General features: G+C 53.2%; 1 protein-coding gene across 1 annotated transcript in view; it reads right to left on the bottom strand.

Moving 5' to 3' along the window:
- The window catches only part of LOC118885818 (c-Maf inducing protein), a 235883-nt gene that overhangs the window by 34985 nt on the left and 181525 nt on the right, over window positions 1–19373 (bottom strand). The window contains exons 4-7 of the mRNA XM_036834901.1: window positions 15608–15769; window positions 10692–10733; window positions 4062–4124; window positions 1183–1263 (exon numbers count right to left, since the gene is read on the bottom strand). Coding sequence (XP_036690796.1) covers window positions 1183–1263; window positions 4062–4124; window positions 10692–10733; window positions 15608–15769 — 348 coding nt within the window. The remainder of the gene's footprint in view (window positions 1–1182; window positions 1264–4061; window positions 4125–10691; window positions 10734–15607; window positions 15770–19373) is intronic.

The raw sequence follows: 19373 nt of genomic DNA, 5'->3' as shown, positions 1-19373 counted from the left end.
CACCTGCCCACAGGTCCCTGAGTAACCTACAGAAATCACAGCTGCCCACAGGTTCTGGGAGAAACCCACGGCACTTTCTGGGTCTCCACTTCCTCATCTGCAGAAGCAGGTCACAGGCCATCAAGAGGGTCACATAACATAATACACTGGAGCGTCACACTGCATCCGGCTCTGAAAGGTGCTCCATAAATACCTGAGAGTAGGCTCTAGTTGTTCTTATTCCCAGCTGTGGCCCTGGGGCCAGTTAGAGGACTTTGCTCAGCCTCAGTTTCCCCACGTGTAATACAAAGAAAACAATGACATTTGCTGCTCTCACTGGACTGAGGACAGAATGCAAAAGGGCCAGCAGATTACAAGAGCCCGGGCCATTGAGTGTGCAATGAAATTCTGCGCCTATGTTTTTAAAATTAACTAATTTAAGTCCGTACTTCATGCGGATTTCCTCGATTTTCCCCTGATGTCCTTTTTCTGTCCCAGGATCCCATCCAGAAAACCCCATTGCAATTACTCATCACGTCTCCTAGGGCCTCTAGGCTGTGACCGCTTCACAGACTCTCCTTGTGTTCGATGACCTGGCAGTTCTGAAGGCCATCAGGTGTTCTGTAGAATGTCCCTCAGCTGGGATTAGTCTGACGTTTTTGTTATGATTAGACTGAGGTGGTGGGTTTGAGAGAGAAGACCCCCGAGGTCCAGGGCTCTCCTCCTCACATCACATCAAGGGTACATGCCGCACTGTGACCTAACACTGTGGACGTTGACCCTGACCTCTGGCTGAGGTCACGACTGTCAGGTTTCTGCACTGTACAGCCCTCTTTCCGCCCTCTCCATGGACGCTCCTATGGGTAGCCCCCTCTTAAGGAGTGAGGAGTTCACTCCCCTTCCTCGAGGGCCGAGTTTCTACAGGTATTATTTGTGACTCTACACACATGAGACCTATCTCTTCTCCCCCAGCCACATTATTTTTGTCATTCTTACCGTGGAAAGATTCCTCCTGTTGTCTTAAGAGCGAAAAACAGAACCAAGCGGGGTAGGGTGCGTGAAAACCCACAGGGTGCAACAGAATCCCAAGCCCAGGCCCTGGCCGTCAGCCGCCAACCCCATGCCCAAATCTTTGGAAAAGTTAAAGACTGGCAGCTTGTGCCCTTCCCCTGGCTCTGTGGTCCGGGTGTCGGGGGAACTTACCATGTTATGCTTGAGGATTCTCTGGACCACGGGGGTGAACACTTCGATGACCACCATGGACCGGGGCCGCTCTCTGCAGTGCTGGGGAGGCAGGAGGAAATGGTCAGCGCCGAGCCTGGCGGGGTCCAGCCGGGGCCTGTGGAAGCCCTGACCGCGGTCTGTGGCTCGGGGCAGTGAGACCGCCTCTGGTGCCTGGGTTCCCCTGCTCAATACTGCTGCATACCTTTTTGTTCATTTTGGGGGAGTGAGAAAAGTGGGTGGGGATGGGATCTTCTGTTTGCTTTTTGTTTTGATCTGACTGACGGTCTGAGATTGTTTCAGGGGGTACAGACAGGAGTCCGTTCCCACATGATCCTATTTAACGGGGCAAGGTCCCCATGGCACTAAGGTTCGGCGTGCGTGGTCTAACAGAGGAGCCTCTTGGAAATCAGGTGCAAGAATACCGGGGGTTAGTGCTTGGATGCCAGAATCTCGAAAATTCTGTGACTTCTCAATTGAAGGCTTTGATAAGCTGGCTGCAGGGTGCAGGCCACACGCAGCTCTTGGATGTATTTTATCTCACCAGCACGGGGTTTTGTTTTTCAAGGTGAAATTGAAGGCCTTCGGGTGGAACAGACGATGAGCTGCTCCACCACATATAAACCTGCCTGGGCCTGAAGGTGCCGTTTCCAGCCCTGGAAGAGGACACTGGACTTGGGATATTAGAAATCCTAGACAATTCTTGATAAGTAAACTTTCCCCAAATCTCGGGGTCCTGGCTTCCAAGTCTGGCAGGAGAGGCTGCCTGGGCGTGTCCAGAGAGCTGGCCAAGTGGACCCGGTGGAGGTGACTTTGTTCCCTCAAGCCTTGCTCTCTGGGTGGGCTGCCTGGTGGAGGAAGTGCTGAGGCTGCGACTCCAACCCCCCCAAGGGAAAACAGCCCTGAGTCTTACCGATCCCTGTGCCTGGGCCCCTCCCTCCAAACGGCAGGGCAGCTACCCAGGGAGTTCTATCAGGAAACACCGAAAAGGATGGCTTCCCCCACATCCCTGTTTTTCAAACTGTGCTACCAGGAACCCTCAGGTATGATTTACTTTGAACAAAGGTCCATTGTTCTAGAATAAAAGTCTGAACACCGTGAGATCTGGGAGAAACCACCCAGCTTGAGAGGAGAAAAAGGAGCAGGTCTGGATTAAATGGGACAAAATACTGAGAGAGGAGATGACCCGCTGGGACAGGTAAGGGAGCAGCTGGCCGTTCTCCCAGGAGCCCAAACACCGGGTGACCTGACTCCCCTGCTTGCGGGCACAGCGCCAGGTGCTGGGGGCAGAGAAGGCCCGTCTTAGTTGTGTGCAGTCCCACCAAGTGGTTACTCCTTCCCCAGCTATTCCCCACGGGGGAGGGGGGCCTTGGTACAGCACAGGGCCCGACGCCTAGACACGCTCTTGCACACACACACACACACAGCTGTACACTCAGGGCTCACCCGCGTGGGCCAGAGGGCACGCACTGGCACACGCCCACGTTAAGAGATACACCTGGGCATTTCAGGTAGCAGGCTGGGCCCACCCTCTGCTCTGTGGGTCGCTGGGAAAGATCTGCTGATGGAGAGACAGGGCCAAAGAGGCTGATGTGATTCCGTCTCCCTAAAGCTTGCGTCCCCTAACACACACACAGAGCGTGCTCCCTGGGTGAGGGGGCAGAGGAGCAATAAGTGCACCACGGTCCCCTTTACCCCAGAACCAGCAGGTCCCCAGGAGCCCGCTCTGCCACGCCACACGCCTGTCTCACTGCTGCACACAGCCCACACTCCCAAAGGACGGTGTGTGGCCGTGGAAGGAACAAGCTCGGTGAAGGGGGTCGGCAGGAGGAAGAGCAGGGGAGCGCTGGGAAAGCAGCAAACCCAGGCCCTGCGACTTTCCAAGGACATCAGACCATTGCATTAAAAAAAAATCACCCAGGGCTTCCCTGGTGGCGCAGTGGTCGGGAATCTGCCTGCTAATGCAGGGGACACGGGTTTGAGCCCTGGTTTGGGAGGATCCCACATGCCGCGGAGCAACTAGGCCCATGAGCCACAACTACTGAGCCTGCATGTCTGGAGCCTGTGCTCCGCAACAAGAGAGGCCGCGATAGTGAGAGGCCCGCGCACCGCGATGAAGAGTGGCCCCCACTTGCCACAACTAGAGAAAGCCCTCGCACAGAAATGAAGACCCAACACAGCCAAAAATAAATATAAAAATAAATAAATAAACAAAAGATTACTATTAATTAAAAAAAAAAAAATCACCCAGCAAGGGATCAAACAGGATCGTGTGCTGGTCCAGCCCCCGGGCCACCAAGGTGCTCTCAGACGGGGGATGCCTGGTCCCTGACGTGCCCTGGGGATGTTCCACGTAAATCCCACTGCAAGGCTGGCGCGGGGTCCCTGGGACTGGATGTCCTGCTCCGGGGCTCCTCCAAGCTCACCTGGCATCCCCCGCCTGCCTGCCCTGTTCAGGGAAAGCCTCACGGCTGTGCCCTCACTGTGGGCCGGCCGGTGCTCACAGGAGCCTTGGCTAATAATAATAGCCCAGCTCTGATGTCAGGAGCTCAGAAAGTCTGCTGCAAACTTCTCCCAAGACAGCCAGGAAGACATTCCAAGGAAAACTCTGATGCTCCTCCCTGACCTGCTGGTCTGACCCTGGGCCTCGCTTATCACCTGTCTGGCAGAGAGGGGGCTGTAACCCAAGAACGGGGTGCCTGGCTTGTCTCTGGCTGTGTCTGGGGCCCTGACCTGGGTCAGAGCCGGGGGGGAGGGTCTAAGTTTGGTTTTCAGCAAATTTTGCAAAACCAACCCCTGCCATGCACATACAGAGACAGGCTGCTTCCTGAAAACACAGCCCCGCTTCAGCAGTGCCGTACCTTGCAAAAGAATTCACAGAGATCTGGTGGTGGATGGTTGTTTTCCAGCAAAGGAGCGATTGCCTGAAAGAAAAGGAACAAACGTCAGTCGGAATCTCTTGGAAGGAATCATACGGGGTGGGGGGGTGTCTACGTAAGACGGTTAACTCATGGTGGAAAGCACAACCTCCTTGTCACCCTCTGGGCAAAAAAGCCATCCTCTAACTTGCCAGCCAGAGATCCTAAATTGTGGGAGGGTGCGTGGCTCCCACCGAGAAGCTGATAAAATCTCTGGGCTGCCCCCCCTAGAAAAATATACATCTGTAACGATGCATGCAACTTTAGGGGTTTCACGACCTGCTGAGGACCATCCGGGTCCCCCGTGGATCAACAGGCCCTACCTACGAGGCATGACGCGTGGTGGTTATAAGCCCAGGCTTTGGGGGCAGAGTCCTGGGTGCAAGTCCTGCTTCAGGCACTTGCTATGATGTGACCATTAGAGCAAGTTACTTCATCTCTCTTAACCCTGTGGCCCCCACCAGGAAGGTGGACCAGAGAGCATCACTTTGAGGGTGAGCGGAGGTAATCTGTGCAGAGAGGGCTTCTTAGCCTGGCCCTGTGAGCACCTGGGGCTGGTCCTTGTTTGCAGCGCAGCTGTCCTGTGCACTGCAGGATGTCTGGTAGCATCCTTACTCTCAGCCCCCAACCCAACCGTGACAATCAAAACTGTCTCCAGATGCACTTCACTTTACATTAAGGGAGGTTAGAATTTCTAATGCCCCTTGAATTCATTCCTCACCGAGCCTTTTTTTTTTTTTTTTAATTTTTAAAAATTTGGCTGCGCTGCATGGCGTGTGGGATCCTAGTTCCCCGACCAGGGATTGAACCCGCGCCCCCTGCATTGGAAGTGTGGAGTCCTAACCACTGGACTGCCAGGGAAGTCCCATCACCGAGTCCTTCTTAGGCCAGCTGTACACTTGTTACTTGTTCCCACTGCCATTCCTGTGCAAGGTTCCCATGGCTCAGATGGTGTTTGATTCTTGATTTTTCTGCCCCTTTCATAATTTCTGTTTTAATGATTTTGCTAAATTTCAAATTCAAATGAAAAATTGGAACAATGGAAAAAAAGCTACGTCCGGACATTGCCAAATTCCCCTCGGGGGACAAAATCGGCCCCAATTGAGAATCCCTGGTGTAAAGTGCCTCTCCCAGCCTGAGATAAGGCCAGCTCTCCATAAACATTCATTATGGGATGGATGGTGAATGCCTATGTGAAGTCCACTCGTTTTCCAGTTCCACACTGGTCACAACAGTAGGAAACGGGAGACCCAGGACCCAGCACCGAGACTGCCGGGCTGTGTGACTGAGTGAGCAGCTCGGCCTCTCTGGACATTCGTCTTCTAGTCTATAAAACGTGGAAGACTAGAGTTACCAATTCACAGGGTTGTTGGGGGGAGGTGATGAGAGAAAACTCTAGAAGCTTTGGTGTCTCAGGCTTGGGATAAAGCCCACTGCCTGGAGCACAGCTTGTCACTGACACCAGCACAGGGGGACCGCCTTGGGCTGTACTGGACACGGCGGCAATTTCGCCTGACTCCTCAGGAAGGCTCTGTGATGACAGGGTCTCCCCATCACTGAGCCGTGTAGCCCAGACCCTGCCTGCTTGGTTTCAGAGGGTCTCCTGGCTCTGCTCCCGCAAGCAGGGCCTTTGGATGTGGGTGGGTACCCCTTGGTGAGGGCTTCCGCCTGTCTCAGGACCGTTAGGGGAAGGAACACGTAGCTCGATGGCAGTAGGGGACGACCACCAGCCCATCTTCCCCATTATGCGGAAGATGAAGTCATCAAAGCTGAGGCTCTGCTTCACAGCAGCAACGGTCAGGCTGACCAACAAGTGGAGACGGGCCCCAGGGTCTTACTCGCCTAGGGCCATGCGGGCCAACATGGTAGCCACTAGCCACGTGTAACTCTTCCCGTTGTAACTGACACGGAAGAAACGATTTCTTTCTTTCTTTCCTTTTTTTTTTGGCCACCCTCCATGGCTTGCGGGATCTTAGTTCCCCGACCAGGGATTGAATCCGTGCCCCCTGCAGTGGAAGCACGGAGTCTCAACCACTGGACCGCCACAGAATTCCCAAGAAACGATTCTAAAGGAAATGAAATTAAATGTGCAGTTCCTCAGTTGCACTGACCGCATTTCAAGTGCTCACCAGCCCCGTGAATCTAGTGGCCACTGCAATGCACAGAGCAGACAGAGAGGAGAGCATGTCCATCACCACAGGCAGCTCTCCCCGACAGTGTGGGAAGGGGGTTGGTGGGCTCCGACCTGACTGCAAGGCTGAGCCCACCACCCTCTCACAATCCCCCACGGCCATGTGGACCAATCACTACACTGATGATAATAATATACCAACAGCAACACCTACAATAGCCGTAGCTGTTGCAGGCACTGCCTGTGCTGGGCTCTGGGCTGTGTCATGTCACTTAATCTTCACTGTGTGCTGGGAGCGGGGTGTGCGTCTTGCCCTTTCCTCAGAGAGATGAAGTCTGCTGCCCAAGGTCGCATGGTTAGAATGTGCTGGGGCCGGATTGGAAGCCATGTGTGTGACCCAGGAGCCTGAATTATTCACCATGCTACTTCTCAGCCCGGGCTCTCCACACGACCAGAAACAAGCAACCCGTCTGGTGACAACTCCATAGGAGGAGAAATGGGGCAATGAACGACGATGAAACACCCCAAAGTAGGCCGGGCCCACGGTTCGGGCTCTGCAGGCTTATTTTCAGAGGTTCAGCGCCCGGCCTGTCAGGTGGGGACTCTCTGAGGCCCATGCTGGTGAATGCAGGGAGAGGTCAGGCCACAGCAGGGGTGGCGGGGCAGGGCAAGGGCCTCCCCGAGCCCTCAAGTCGCCTCCTGGCCCGCGGCTCTGCTCCCCACACTGAGCTCTGGGACCACCTCTGGGAGGAAGGATCACGTGCAGGGTGTATCCTCCTGGCTTCAGCCCCTTCAGTCAAGCTGGGCCCACCTCTTTCACAGGGATGAGTCAAAGAATAAAGGAGTGGGAACAGATTAAGCGCCCACAGTGGGCGTCAGGCGTGGGCTCCGCGCTTCCACAGCTATTATCTCATTTGATCCTCATGACGACTCTGTGAGGTCAAGCGGTAGTGATTTCCATGTGTACAGATGAAGAGACAGAGGGTCAGGGAGGCTGTTACAAGGCCTGCCCCAGTCACAGAGTAAGGATCATTTTAGAGCGTATGATTAATAAGAAGATTTTATGTTTCTGTGGCATCTTGCTATGAGCCTAGCCCTCTTCCAAGCATGTTCGGTGTATTAGCCCATTTAACTTTCCCAGCAGCCCTGTAGGAAAAGGCACTGTTAATCACACACATTTCATAGATGAGGAGACTGAGGCTTAGAGTGTCAAGTTAGCTGGAAATGATCTGAATGGCCATCTGGTTAAATAAAAATACTCTAGAGCCAGTGGAAAGAATGGAGTATGGGGTAGACCAGTGGTTCTCAACCAGGGTCAGCTCTGCCCCCCTCCCAAGGGATATTAGCATGTATGGAGACAGTGCGATCATCACAACAGGGGGAATGCTACTGGCATCTAGTGGGTGGAGGCCAGGAATGCTGCTCAACATGCTACAATGCCCAGGACGGCCCCACCACAAACAATAATCCATGCCCAAATGTCACTAGTGCCGAGGGTGGGAAACCCTGGCTTAGACACGTGCTTGCATGCCTTGACTTGAAAGAATCTCCAAGACATGCTGTTAAGTGAAAAATCGAACACAGGACAACACGTCAAGCTTCGCATCTTTAATGTTAAAAGCGAAAAATAAAAACACAACCGTGTCTGTCTCTGTGGGTTTGTCACCCCATGAAAACCTCCAGGGCTGCCTCTGAAGGGGCCGCTGGGATGGGGTGAAATCTTTTTTTTTTTTTTAAACAATGAAAATATACTCATGAAATCCTTACAAAAGTACTTTAAAGAATATTTTAAAGATATTTTAAGTGAAATGAAAAGCTCTTCCATTACCCGCCCAAGGTCACAGCTGGTAGGGGGTGAGCCCAGGGTCTGCACTCAGCTCTGAACTTGAACCACACTCAGCTGTAAGCCCACGTTCTTCACCAGCACGTGGGAAGGCTGCGGGAGTCTGGACTCCAGGTCCACGCTTGTCCAGTGACACACCAGCTGTCACCAGCTAACAATTACCCACGGCGCTGATGCCTGACTGATGGGTTGAATAAAACCAACTCAAATTACTTGTGAAAGTACTTTTGAAAAATAAGTGCATAAAAAACAAAACAAAAACCAAGCCCCACTGGGAGAAGACTAATTGTCAACAGGTCAAATCAGAAAATGTAATGGCTGGAATGAAAGGAGGCTACAGAAGGCTTCACGATAATAACAGCATCGGTAATAGAGAACACTGAAAGCAAGGCTGTAAAACGGGGGGCTGAGGGTCAGACCCTGAGATCAAATTCTTCCCTGTTCTCAGGCATCCCCACTGAGCAGGGGAGCTCAGCCCAGTCCCATTAAGGGGTCAGCCCAGCCAAATTAGCTAAATAAATGCAGCCTGGATTTCTCAGATCACAATTCCTTTCCCAGGCTCCTCCCAAGTCCAGAGCCCTGACCCTCCTTCCGGGGCTGAGGTGCACAGCGGGACTCACAGGTGTTGCCAACCAGGAGGGGAAGATGCCGACTCCTTCCCCGGCACCCACGTCCTTGCCTGCTTCTCCACCAGCGAGGGCCTCTTTGCCTTTGCCCGTGCTGGGCTCCCTGCCTGGACTGCCTTTCCCAGGAGCATCCTATCCACCTGTTAAGACTCAGTTCGCTCACCTCCTCCTTGAAGCCCTCCGCCATCTCCCTCCCAGTCCCCTCCCTGAGAGAGGAGGTCAGGTGCCTGCCCTCTGTGCTCCCCTAACGCCCTGAACAAATCTCAAGCCCGGACCACGTGATTTCTGGATTATCTGTCAGGTTCCGCCAGCACACGGTAATCCCTCAATGGCAGCTCTGTCTGTGCAGCAGAGACCAGTGTCTGGCACATACTTGTCCTCACATGTCAACGAATGTTTTGTTAAGTGGATTTATTAATTAATAACGTGCCAGAGAAAGGTGGTAGTGGGTGACTGGGGAGGTCCAGGCTGACGCTGACCCTGTTCTAGCAAGAGGAGGCAATGGGTGGTCAGAGCAGAGCATGGGAAAAACCTCTAGATTCTTAGCAGACACCCACTGAGCAGCTGCTATGCGCCAGACACTGCGGCTGGGACACCACAGAAGCTGCTGCCTTTACTCTCCACGATAAAAGCCCTAAGGCTCACCTCCTTTGGTGCCCACAGGACCCAGCTGCAGCACGGAGGGTGATTCTCCAGGCCGGGCTGGCCAGGGCCAAGTGGGTGGGCTCCCGAAGCCCTAAAGCAGCTCAGAGGGGCACGGTGTCTGGGATGTGGCCCTTGTGTCAAAGGTTGCAGCCGCGGGACCTCTTGGGCAGGTAAATGTTCCAGGTCCTTTCCTGGGCACACAAAGCTCTGCCTCTCACTTCCATTTCAAGTTCTGCCTTCCTGCTTCCTACTTCCTTATGCTTTATGCTCTAGCAATGCTGAAGCTTCCAGAATATACCATGTTACTTTAAATCTCTGTGCATGGGACTTCCCTGGCGGTCCAGCGGTTAAGACTCCGCACTCCCAATGCAGGGGGCCCAGGTTCGATCCCTGGTCAGGGAACTAGATCCCACATGCTGCAACTAAAGATCCCGCACGTGGCAACAAAGATCCCATGTGCTGCAACTAAAGACCCGGCGCAGCCAAATAAATAAATAAATATTTTTAAAAAAAATTTTCTCTGCATGTTTTGTTTTCTCTCTCTGGAAAGCCCTTCCCCTGTTTTGCCATCTGGCAAACTCTTATTGATCCTTCGAAACCCGGCTCAGACATCATTGCCTTTGGGAAGCTCTCTGGCTTCTTTCCCAGGTGAGTTTATCACTCTACTCTCTATGTTACACGCCTCTTATTTTTGCAGCGATCTCATTTAATAGACCAAGAGCTCCTTGGGAACAGGGGCCATCTTAGTTAGCTGTGGATTCAAATACAGAGCTCAGTGCTTGGCACCCAGTAGGTGCAACTTCTTTTCTTTCTTCTCTCTTGGGAGAACCACATTTCATAGTTTAAAATCACCCAGGAAGATATTTTACACCAAAGATGCTCACATCAAAGTCAAGTCCCAGAAACTACCATCGCACTTTGCACATCAGAGGGAATTCAATCCGGGGTTCTAGGTGTGGATTAATTGGGAGCATGTCCTGGGGCAAGAGAAAGTTTACCTTTCAGCTAACAGGGTTACGGCTGAGAGTAAATTATACGGTCTCTGCCATCTCCGGCTTCCACTCCCCGCTACCGACTCAGGAAGGAGGAGGCGATTAAGGCACATTTGCTACCAACCTCAGAGACTGATAATTACATCCCCCCAATCAACTGGGGCTCTGACATGTGCAAAGGCAGGAGGGAGACATGTCTGGCCTGATAGAAAAGACAAAATTGAGCAAGGCCACCGTGCTGGCGGATGATGCTGGCGTTTCAAGAGTTCACTCAAACCGGGGGAGGCTTGTGGGCACAGGAGGTGGGCAGAGGGAGAGGGGCTGCCCGGGACTTACCACAATGATGTTTTCATGCTCTTGGGTAGTCAAGTTTGTGTTCTGAAAGATGAGCGGAGAGAGCAGGAGGAAAACAAAGCAAAACACACGATTAATAAAATGGAAATTGGGAGATTGGGACTGACACATACACACTACTATATATAAAGGAGATAACTAATAAGGACCTACTATGTGGCACAGGGAACTCAATACTCTGTAATGGCCTACATGGGAAAAGAATCTAAAAAAGAGTGGATATACGTACATGTGTAACTGATTCGCTTTGCTGTACAGCAGAAACACAACATTTTAAATCAACTCTATTCCAATAAAAATTAAAAATAAATTAATAAATAAAATGGAACATTTGCATCTCAAAGGTCCATGCAGTTTCAAATGCTTTCAGCCTCTCGGACAGAGGGCACTTGTCACTTTTTCTTAATTAAATAGATCAGAAGACCCTCAAAGGCAGGGTCGGAAGTGGGGGAAGGACGGCTTCGGGGGAAGGAAGAATTGAGTTCCAAGTCCCTGTTTCACCACTGGAGTGACGTGACCTTGGACTAGTCACTTCTCAGTGAGACAGTTTCTTCTTCCGTAGATGGGGATCTTCTTTGGGCTTAAACCCATGCTTGGCCCTTGTCATAGTGACGCACGCCACTTGGAAGCCCGGAGGCAGCTTCATAATAAACATGTAAAGAAACAGACTTTCGGGCCTTGACTCTGTGCCAGGTAGTCTTTGGGGAGCAGCACATGGAATATTTCAGTGGTTCCCAAACTAGGTTCCCAGGGAACACTAGTGTTCCATGAGTTGGCCCAAGATGGTCTAGCTATGTTTAAATTCTAGCAATCAACTTGCAAAAATATTAAGCGGAATAGATTAAACTTGCTAAATTTCTAGGTTTTTTTTCCTCCCCCCCCCCCAAATCTGGAATTTTCTTACACAACTGATACCTGTGACCAGCATCCTGTGTGTGCAAATGAGGATGCGAATGAGGCTGCAAATGAGGAAAGGGATGAATATGCAATAAGCAAGAGACAGTGAAAAAAACTCAGAAACAGCCACTATTGTCTTTTTTGCTAGTGTCCTGGTGTGTTCTGCTCTGACCAACTGTCTCAGTGGACACAGGCTTTCACTGGTGTCAACTCTTATTTCCTAACAGCCGTGTTTGCTGTTCATAACGCTCCTCCTCGTTGGGCAGTAAACCCCAAGATCGACTGTTCCCGGGTTCTAGAAAGAGTCCCACGGGCTGAACAGGTTTAAGGAGTACCTGTTATCTGATGCGTTTACACCAGCTACAGTGGAAGAAAAGCTAGTGAGCTGTGGATTTCCTTTTGTCCAGTAAGCTGGCTGCCCAAGGGATGAAGGTGGGTCGGTGCCTGAGCGCCACGAGCGTCCAGGTTCCCATGGAGACTGCCTGACTTATGTGCTTAGGATCCAGAACACGCGGGAGGATGTTTTTTGGATTCTAACACCTTTTTCTTTTTGTGGATTTTGGTGTGGTTTGAGCACCCCGTTTATGACAGATTATTAAACACCAGCCATTTTTCAGTCGAGGGCAGATGAAAGCCTGGCTTTGGTCTTTCCTACTCACTACACCTAAGGCACTGTTGTCAGGGCTTTGCTACACTCCTCCCACCCATCTCCTGTTCTTGGGATAGGTTCTATTATCCCAATGACAGATGAGCGACCAGTGGCTCACCCGGGAGCGCAGGTAATAGGTGGTGGATTGGAGATCTGACCCCTGTCTGTCCTGTTCCAAAGCCTATACCGCCAACCACTGAGCTATACAGCTCAGCCCATGTGAGGGGCGGTTCCATCTTTCAGGCTGCTGTGGGAGCTCCGAAGGGACCAGCCATCCCTCACCACACCCAGGCACCTTTCCAAGAAGAGCCTCTGGCAAACACAGGTGCCGTTTCTTTGGTCCCAGTCACCGGTGATGGCACATGGCACTCTGCAGGGAGACTTCTCTCCACTAAGGCCATTTCTGACCCCAGGTGGAGAGCTCTCACTAAGAGCCACTGCCCTGGAGGGGACACTTGAATCCTGAGCCGAGCGGCCACTCCACACACCCAACAAAGGTCTGGGAGGGTGGGGACGCCAGCTTTAACAGGCCTGTCCTCCCCCTCCCTCCCTTGGGATCCTGCCCACCTTCTGGTGGCTTTGGTGATGCCTGGAGCCTCTTAGGAAGAGGCCTCAGGAACAACTTAAGTAAAGAGAACAGACAGTCCATACACAAAAAATGGCAAGAAAGAGGGAGAGTTTGTTTTTCCACCCATCCCCTCTAGACATCTAGCTGAGGGTGCTGAAGGTCAAGTTCACAGCCATCTCCCACGGTAACAGAAATGTGACCAGTTATCAATTGGTCCCTATATATCAGGCACAGTGCCAGGCACCGTATACATATTAGAGCATCCAATCCCTAATTCTGTGAAACGGGTGCTAATCTTAGCCCCAACTCATAGATGAAAACAGCACTGAGAGATCTAGTACCTTAAGCAAGGCCAGTGAGCTCCTGAGAGGAGAACCAGGTCTTTCTCACTCTGCACACCTGCTCTTACCTGCTGTCCCAGGTGGCTGGGTCCCTCACTCACAAAAAAGCCTCTACCAGGTAATGTCACATTAGCTTTGCAGTTGGGCAGACCTGGGCCTGGGTCCTGCCTACCCCTCATCCAAGTGACCCTGGGCAGGAGACTTAACCCCTTGGAGCCTCCGTTTACATTTCCGTATGTTTTAATACTTACCTTGCACGGTCGCTGGGAGAAATGTAAAAGGGCTGGTGTAAATGCCTGCCACCGTGATCGGCACAGAGCACGTGTTCAAAAACCGTCAGCATCACTCGGAGAGGCGTTAGCCCCACTGGAGGGGATGCCGCCTGGGCTGCGGTCCCAGCTCTGTTCCTCGCAAACAGCAGCTCTTAGCAGTAAATTGGGGACAACACGGACCCCTTGCCTGACTCACAGTTGGTGCATAGCAAATCCAAGCTTCCTCCTTTTTTTTCCTTTAAATGCCTCTGTCTCTCCACCCTAGCGCTTGGGATCAGCTGACTTTGAGATCCTTGATCTAAAGCCTCAGAAGTGATGCAAAGGCCACGAGCACGTGGTCACATGAAACATATCTGAGACGGGCAAGAAATCCCACCAGAGGTCGGCCACAGGGTCATCTGCCACCTTCGCCATCATCCTGATGACAAGCCTGACTTAATGATGTTGTGACGGCGGCTGAGACTGGTGGGGTTGATGGGGTGGGCGATGCGGCTCTGCAGTGAGAGCCAGAGAGCCTTAAGGTGAAACTTCCGGCCCCACTGCTTTCTCGGCAGGTCACTCGGTATCTCTGGGCCTCAGCTTTCCCATCTGTGAAATGGAGACAGCAAGGGCTGTCTCTCAGGGGGAGCGTGAGGATTAGATAGGATGCTGTGTGCGTGGCACCCGGCGCCTGCCCGGCATGTAGCAGGTGCTTCCTGAGGGCGAGCTGCTTCCCCTTCTCCAGATGAGAAGCCAGCCCCGGGCCTGCCGACAGGCCCCTCCCGCTCAGGTGGGAAGTCTGGGCTCGAGGCCGGGTGTACGGCACAGGCCTCAAATCCCAGACCTTGACCGTGATTCGTTTCAGACCAGGGTCTTTACTCTCCCGTGGGACGAGGCTGGTCTCCCACCCGAGGACAGACACGTCCTCTGCTCCTTTGCCACCCACTTTCTACCTCTCGCTCCCACCTCCTCCCAGGGCGAGGGACCCTCTCTATTCAGCAGACACGGAAGGCCTGGGCCAGTTTCCTGGACCAACGGGCAGTGACCAGCCTGGGTCTGCAGAGAAGGCGGAGGTTCTAGGTAGCAGGGAACTTGTGCCGGAGTCCGAGGCGGGGTGGGAGGAGCCACCCAGGGGACCGGGGCAGCCAGAGGAGCAGGGGCCACTCCCTGGGGAGAGGGACAGAGAGATAGCTCTGCTGGCCGCGCATAGTTGAAACCAGGAGTCATCAACCCCAGTATCCCTAGAGGGCCAGGCAGGCAAATAAATGAGAGAAGTATTAATATCTGTAAAGTGCTTAAAATAGCACTGGAACACAGTAAACAGAGAGATGTTTCCGAGCACCCCTCGCCCTCCATCGGGCAGCCTAACGGACGGATTAAAGCCTCAGGTCCCACTGTCTTTCCTGTCAGAACGTAAGCTCTGGGAGGGCAGGGGGACCATCTTCATCCAAGTGCGCAGAATAGCGCCTGGCACATGGCACACACTCAAAGTGTGGGGCTGCCTGGCAAAGCTGATGGCTCAGACGGGCGGCACTAAGCAGCCAGCTGCAAACTGCTGCTGGATTTTCTGATCGTTTTTAAAGAGAACCTGGAAATTCCTATTTTGTTGTGAAATCTCTCGACTTTTAATATCCTGTGTGAGCTGAAGGATAGCTATAGGCTGTGAGGGATGATCAGAGCGGAAAGCCACGTTTGTCTGGACCTCCAGTGCTGGCGGAGGACGGGGCAGGGGGAGACAGAGGCGGGCCAACGCCATGGGTATAGGAAGGGGGCAGCCTGGGGGCTTCACGGATGTGTTCCCGCTCAGGAACGAACTAGAGAATTCTGAAAGCAGCGGCCATCGTCACCACCGCCAGCCCAGCTCGGGCCCAAGAGCAGCGCCCGCCATGTCCTCCCTCGAATCCAGTCTTGGGGCACAGCCGGGTGGCAACCACTCTACCATCGTCCCTGGACGGCTCAGCTGGAAGCACCGGGGGCAAACCTCCTTCTCAACTCCCTCGTGTCGCTGGGGGACACCGCTCACCTCCTCCCGCAAAGGGGAGACAACACAGACTCAAATTCGATTCTGCTGCTTGGTACGGGGTGGTACTCAGCAGGTGTAAAGGAAGACGACTTCAAAGTGGCGGGGGGGGGGGAGCGTGGGTGGGGAACGGGATGGCACAGTGCGAAATCAAGCCAAGGGGAAGCGTTACCTCTGAGAGCAGTTTCGAGACGATTTCCAGTGGGGCTTGGTTGATGGAATCATCCTGCAGGGGGGACGTCAGGGCCATGTCCACCAGAGTTCGGATCTCCTTCAAGACGACTTCCCAACGGCTTGGGTTACTCAGGACTTTCTTGTATTTGTAAATCTTTTTCTGGTTGGGAGCGAAAAAGAGACCCACACGTGTTATTAACAGGCCAGGGGTGGAATACACAAGATGATCAAAGAATCCGATGTACTGGATGTGAAAGGCCCCACGCCTGGACCCCTCCCCGCCCCATCAGAATCCGACCCCCGAAGAAGGGACAGTCTTGCCCCAAGTCGAAGGCTGCATTTGCAGACAGCCAGGCCTCCTGAACGCTAGTAATTTCCACTCCTTTTCCAATGACTTAAAAAAAAAGGATGAAGCTATTTATCCTTCAGGTCATATCTTTTGCCAAACTTGTTCCCCAAGTATTCAAATGCAATACGAGGGGAAGCATTCCGGGTCCACAAAGGCACTTTCTTTGCGTTGGAGGCACTGTTTCTGCTCACCCTGACCCTAAGAGGTCCCCTTGGAGACTGTGCTCAGCTGAGAAACCTGACAGACAGGCTTGGGGCCTGGAATTCAGCTCCAGCCAGGTGGGGACTGAGCCCAGAATGGTCCTCAGCTGGGTGCGTTCTCACCTCCGCATCCAAAGCTGGCGAGCGGCTGGGGCAGCGGCCAGCGGCTCCGTCCATATGAGGCCGGGCTGGTTCCGCCCTCTGACATCATGGAAACAGAAGCCCTCTCTGAGGCCGAGGTCCCAGCCCGCGCTCCCCTGGCTCCGCAGCGGCCTGCCCCACTGCCGCCCGGCTTGCCTGGGCATCTCGCTAACTGGATAAACTTCATTAAGTGCTCTGCTCCTTGGGGAAAACCTAATTTTAATGTCACTGAGCCAGCTGCCAGCTGGGTGACATGTCACAATCTCTGAACCAAAGTCTGAATGAGGGCAGGAGGAGGTGAGGGTCCCCCACTGGCCCCGAGGCTCAAAGAGAAGCTTGGAGGCCACCAGCGTCTCCCCGACCACTTAGTTTCTGGGTTAAGAATTACAAAGGGTCTTGGAAGCCAAGGCCTAAAATGAAGCATTTGGGGGACAAATTCTGCATCAAACTGAGTAGTTCTCTGTGCTGAGTGAGGTGTGGTGGTGGAACAGGAGGTCGACTGTAGGATCAGACAGGCCTGGTGCTTCCCATGAAGTATTTCACCTACAGAGCCTCAGCTTCCTCTTCTGTAAATTACGCATGAAAATACCGTGTGGCCTCTTCCAATGTGGAACGCTTATAAATCCTGGACCCAGGTGGTCCCCTCTCTGTACCGAGTTATACTCAAAAGCGTAGTCCAAACAGCACAACCACATAACCCAAAGGGAACTCCGATACTCAACCTGCCTCTTCTGAAAAACTTGAAAGGAATGAAACGTACAACCCACAGTGATACAGACAGCATCCCGTTTTTTTCTCCCATGTTTTTCCCACACTCCATGATGTTCTGGAGCCTCTTATTTGCTAATCATACCCCGGCGCCACCACCATCACCCACTTAGTTAACTCACTCCTAAGTTTATTTCCCCGTGGTCATCCCAGATCTTTCTTATGTAAATCTCTCCGTAGTCTGCCTCTCCCTCCTTCTCTCTCTCCTTCCACACACTCTCTGCCGGGCCCCACCGCCTCCCTCCCTCTCTCCAAGCTTTTGACGTGAACACAGCACAGTTTTCGTCAAGTGGGGAATGGGAAAGAGTAGAAACATTTACTTGTCAATCATTTTAGATCCTATAAGGGCTGGAAGAAACGCATGGCAACTTCTGTTGGGGGTGGGTGTTCAGTGAATAATAAATACGCTGTTGATGGAGATGATGGTGACAAGCAGTATTTGCTGAACCCCGTGACTTTCATGATGAGGCGCACCTAGCCTCTTGAGGCTCCCCTGGGACCGTAAACACCCTCAGTCCCAGTTACCTGCCTGGTGTTGGGAGCCAGGAGCATGACCAGGTCTATACAAACACAAAGTGCCCGAAGTCTAAAGCGGTAGAGACACTTCCCAAGGCAAGAACCCGGCCCATCCCCGAAGATGAATGCTCCTTTGAGTCCTAGACACTGCGGTTCTGCTCTGGGCCCAGAGAACTGCTTGATTTTTAAATGACCATGAAATGGTCACAGAAACTCACCGTATATTAAGCCCCACAGAAAGCCACAAGGACGCACAGCCGCGTATTCCCACAGTAGATTCTAGATTGGAATACGGTCTGCACTTTAAGCGCCCTCTCTTGTAATCAGCTGCAAGTTATTTACTTTTGAAAAAATGACTTCATTCTTTTTGTGAAAAAAGAGGCATGCTCACTGTAAGAAATGTAAACCACACTGAAAAGCACAAAGAAGAGGATAAATGAAGAAAGGTCTCGAAAATCCCACAACCTAGAAATAGCCATCATTAACCTTTGGTGAACATTGTTCCAGTTGGCCCTCAGTTAAACTTCGCCCGTGGGGGTGGGCGGCCGCGAGTTCGGCCCCTAAGTCCCCAGGACCCACACTCGGACCATGTCGCCGAGACAGTGAGGCCCAGGTGAGAGGGCCCATCGGGCGCCGCCTGACCCCGCGAGCCCCTTCACAGGCGCGCCCAGCCTCGGGCTCACAGACACAGCCCCCGTGACAGGCTGCGGAGGTCAACAGCTTTCCCACGAGCCCCTGCTTAAGAAGCGTCCCAAGGAGAGTGGTCACAGAGGCTGCGTTCAAGACCAGAACTTCCCAGGCGCTGACAAGGGCTAACGTTTAACGACCCGCCAGGCACTGTGCAGAGCTCTTCTGGGCGTCATCTCGCTCCACCCTCACCGTAACCCCAGGAGCTGGGGACCTGCCATAGGCCCTGGGAGCAGAACCGCAGACAAGGACCCGAGTGCAGATGGTTTATTTACTGGGGAGGTGATGGAGGACACATCAGTGCAGGGGTGAGAGTGAGACCGGGAGAAGAAGGCAGTAAATCACCACCAGGGCATCATCAAGTGTTAGGAACGGGCAACAGGCAACGCCACCCCTGTGGGGACGAGGTCGAGTCCTGCGGGGGCCTCTGGGAGACAGTGCGGATCACGGCCTAGACTTGACCCACCCAAGGAGCAAGGAAGCTTCACTGTTTACCCACCAACTTCCTGGACTTCTGGCTGTCCTGTGCCCAGGCCAAAATGCTCCCACAGCCAGGAAAAGACGTGCCCCCGGGGCAGAGTCACCGGTGTTTACAGTGAGCAGCCTTCAGGGCAGAGCGATGCCAAGAGGTAGGGCGTCTGCAGCTTCTGCCCCAGGCTCTAGTTTCCTGGTCACACACAAGAGTACCAGGGCCGGGAGGTGACATGACTTGCCCAAGTTCACACAGCTAGAAAGGGGCAATTCACAAGTACAAACCGGCTCTGGTGGACCCCAGAGGTCTCCCTCTTTCCATTACATGGGTCAGGGCCGGCGCAGATGGTGGAGAGGAGGCGCGGATTCACCAAGAGACACTGTGAGGAAGGCGGCAGGAACGCTTGATGGTCTGGGATGAGGGCTAGAACACGTCTCCAAGGCTCTGCGAGCTGGTGGGAGCAGCAGGTGGGCAGTGCAGCTGTGACATCGTGGTCACGGGGTGTGGGCAGGTGGCTGGTTCCCGGAAGAGGCTCTGAGCCCTGGCACAGGGCAGCCACAGGGCAGAGGGAGGCCTGCCCAGGACCATGGGGGCCTAGTCACTCTGCCTTGGGTGACAAATCAGCACATTT

The sequence above is a fragment of the Balaenoptera musculus genome, chromosome 19 (genome assembly GCF_009873245.2).
Source record: "Balaenoptera musculus isolate JJ_BM4_2016_0621 chromosome 19, mBalMus1.pri.v3, whole genome shotgun sequence".
NCBI classification, from domain to species: domain Eukaryota; kingdom Metazoa; phylum Chordata; class Mammalia; order Artiodactyla; family Balaenopteridae; genus Balaenoptera; species Balaenoptera musculus.
Note: the sequence above shows the minus strand (reverse complement) of the source record. Positions and strands in the feature narration are given on the sequence as shown.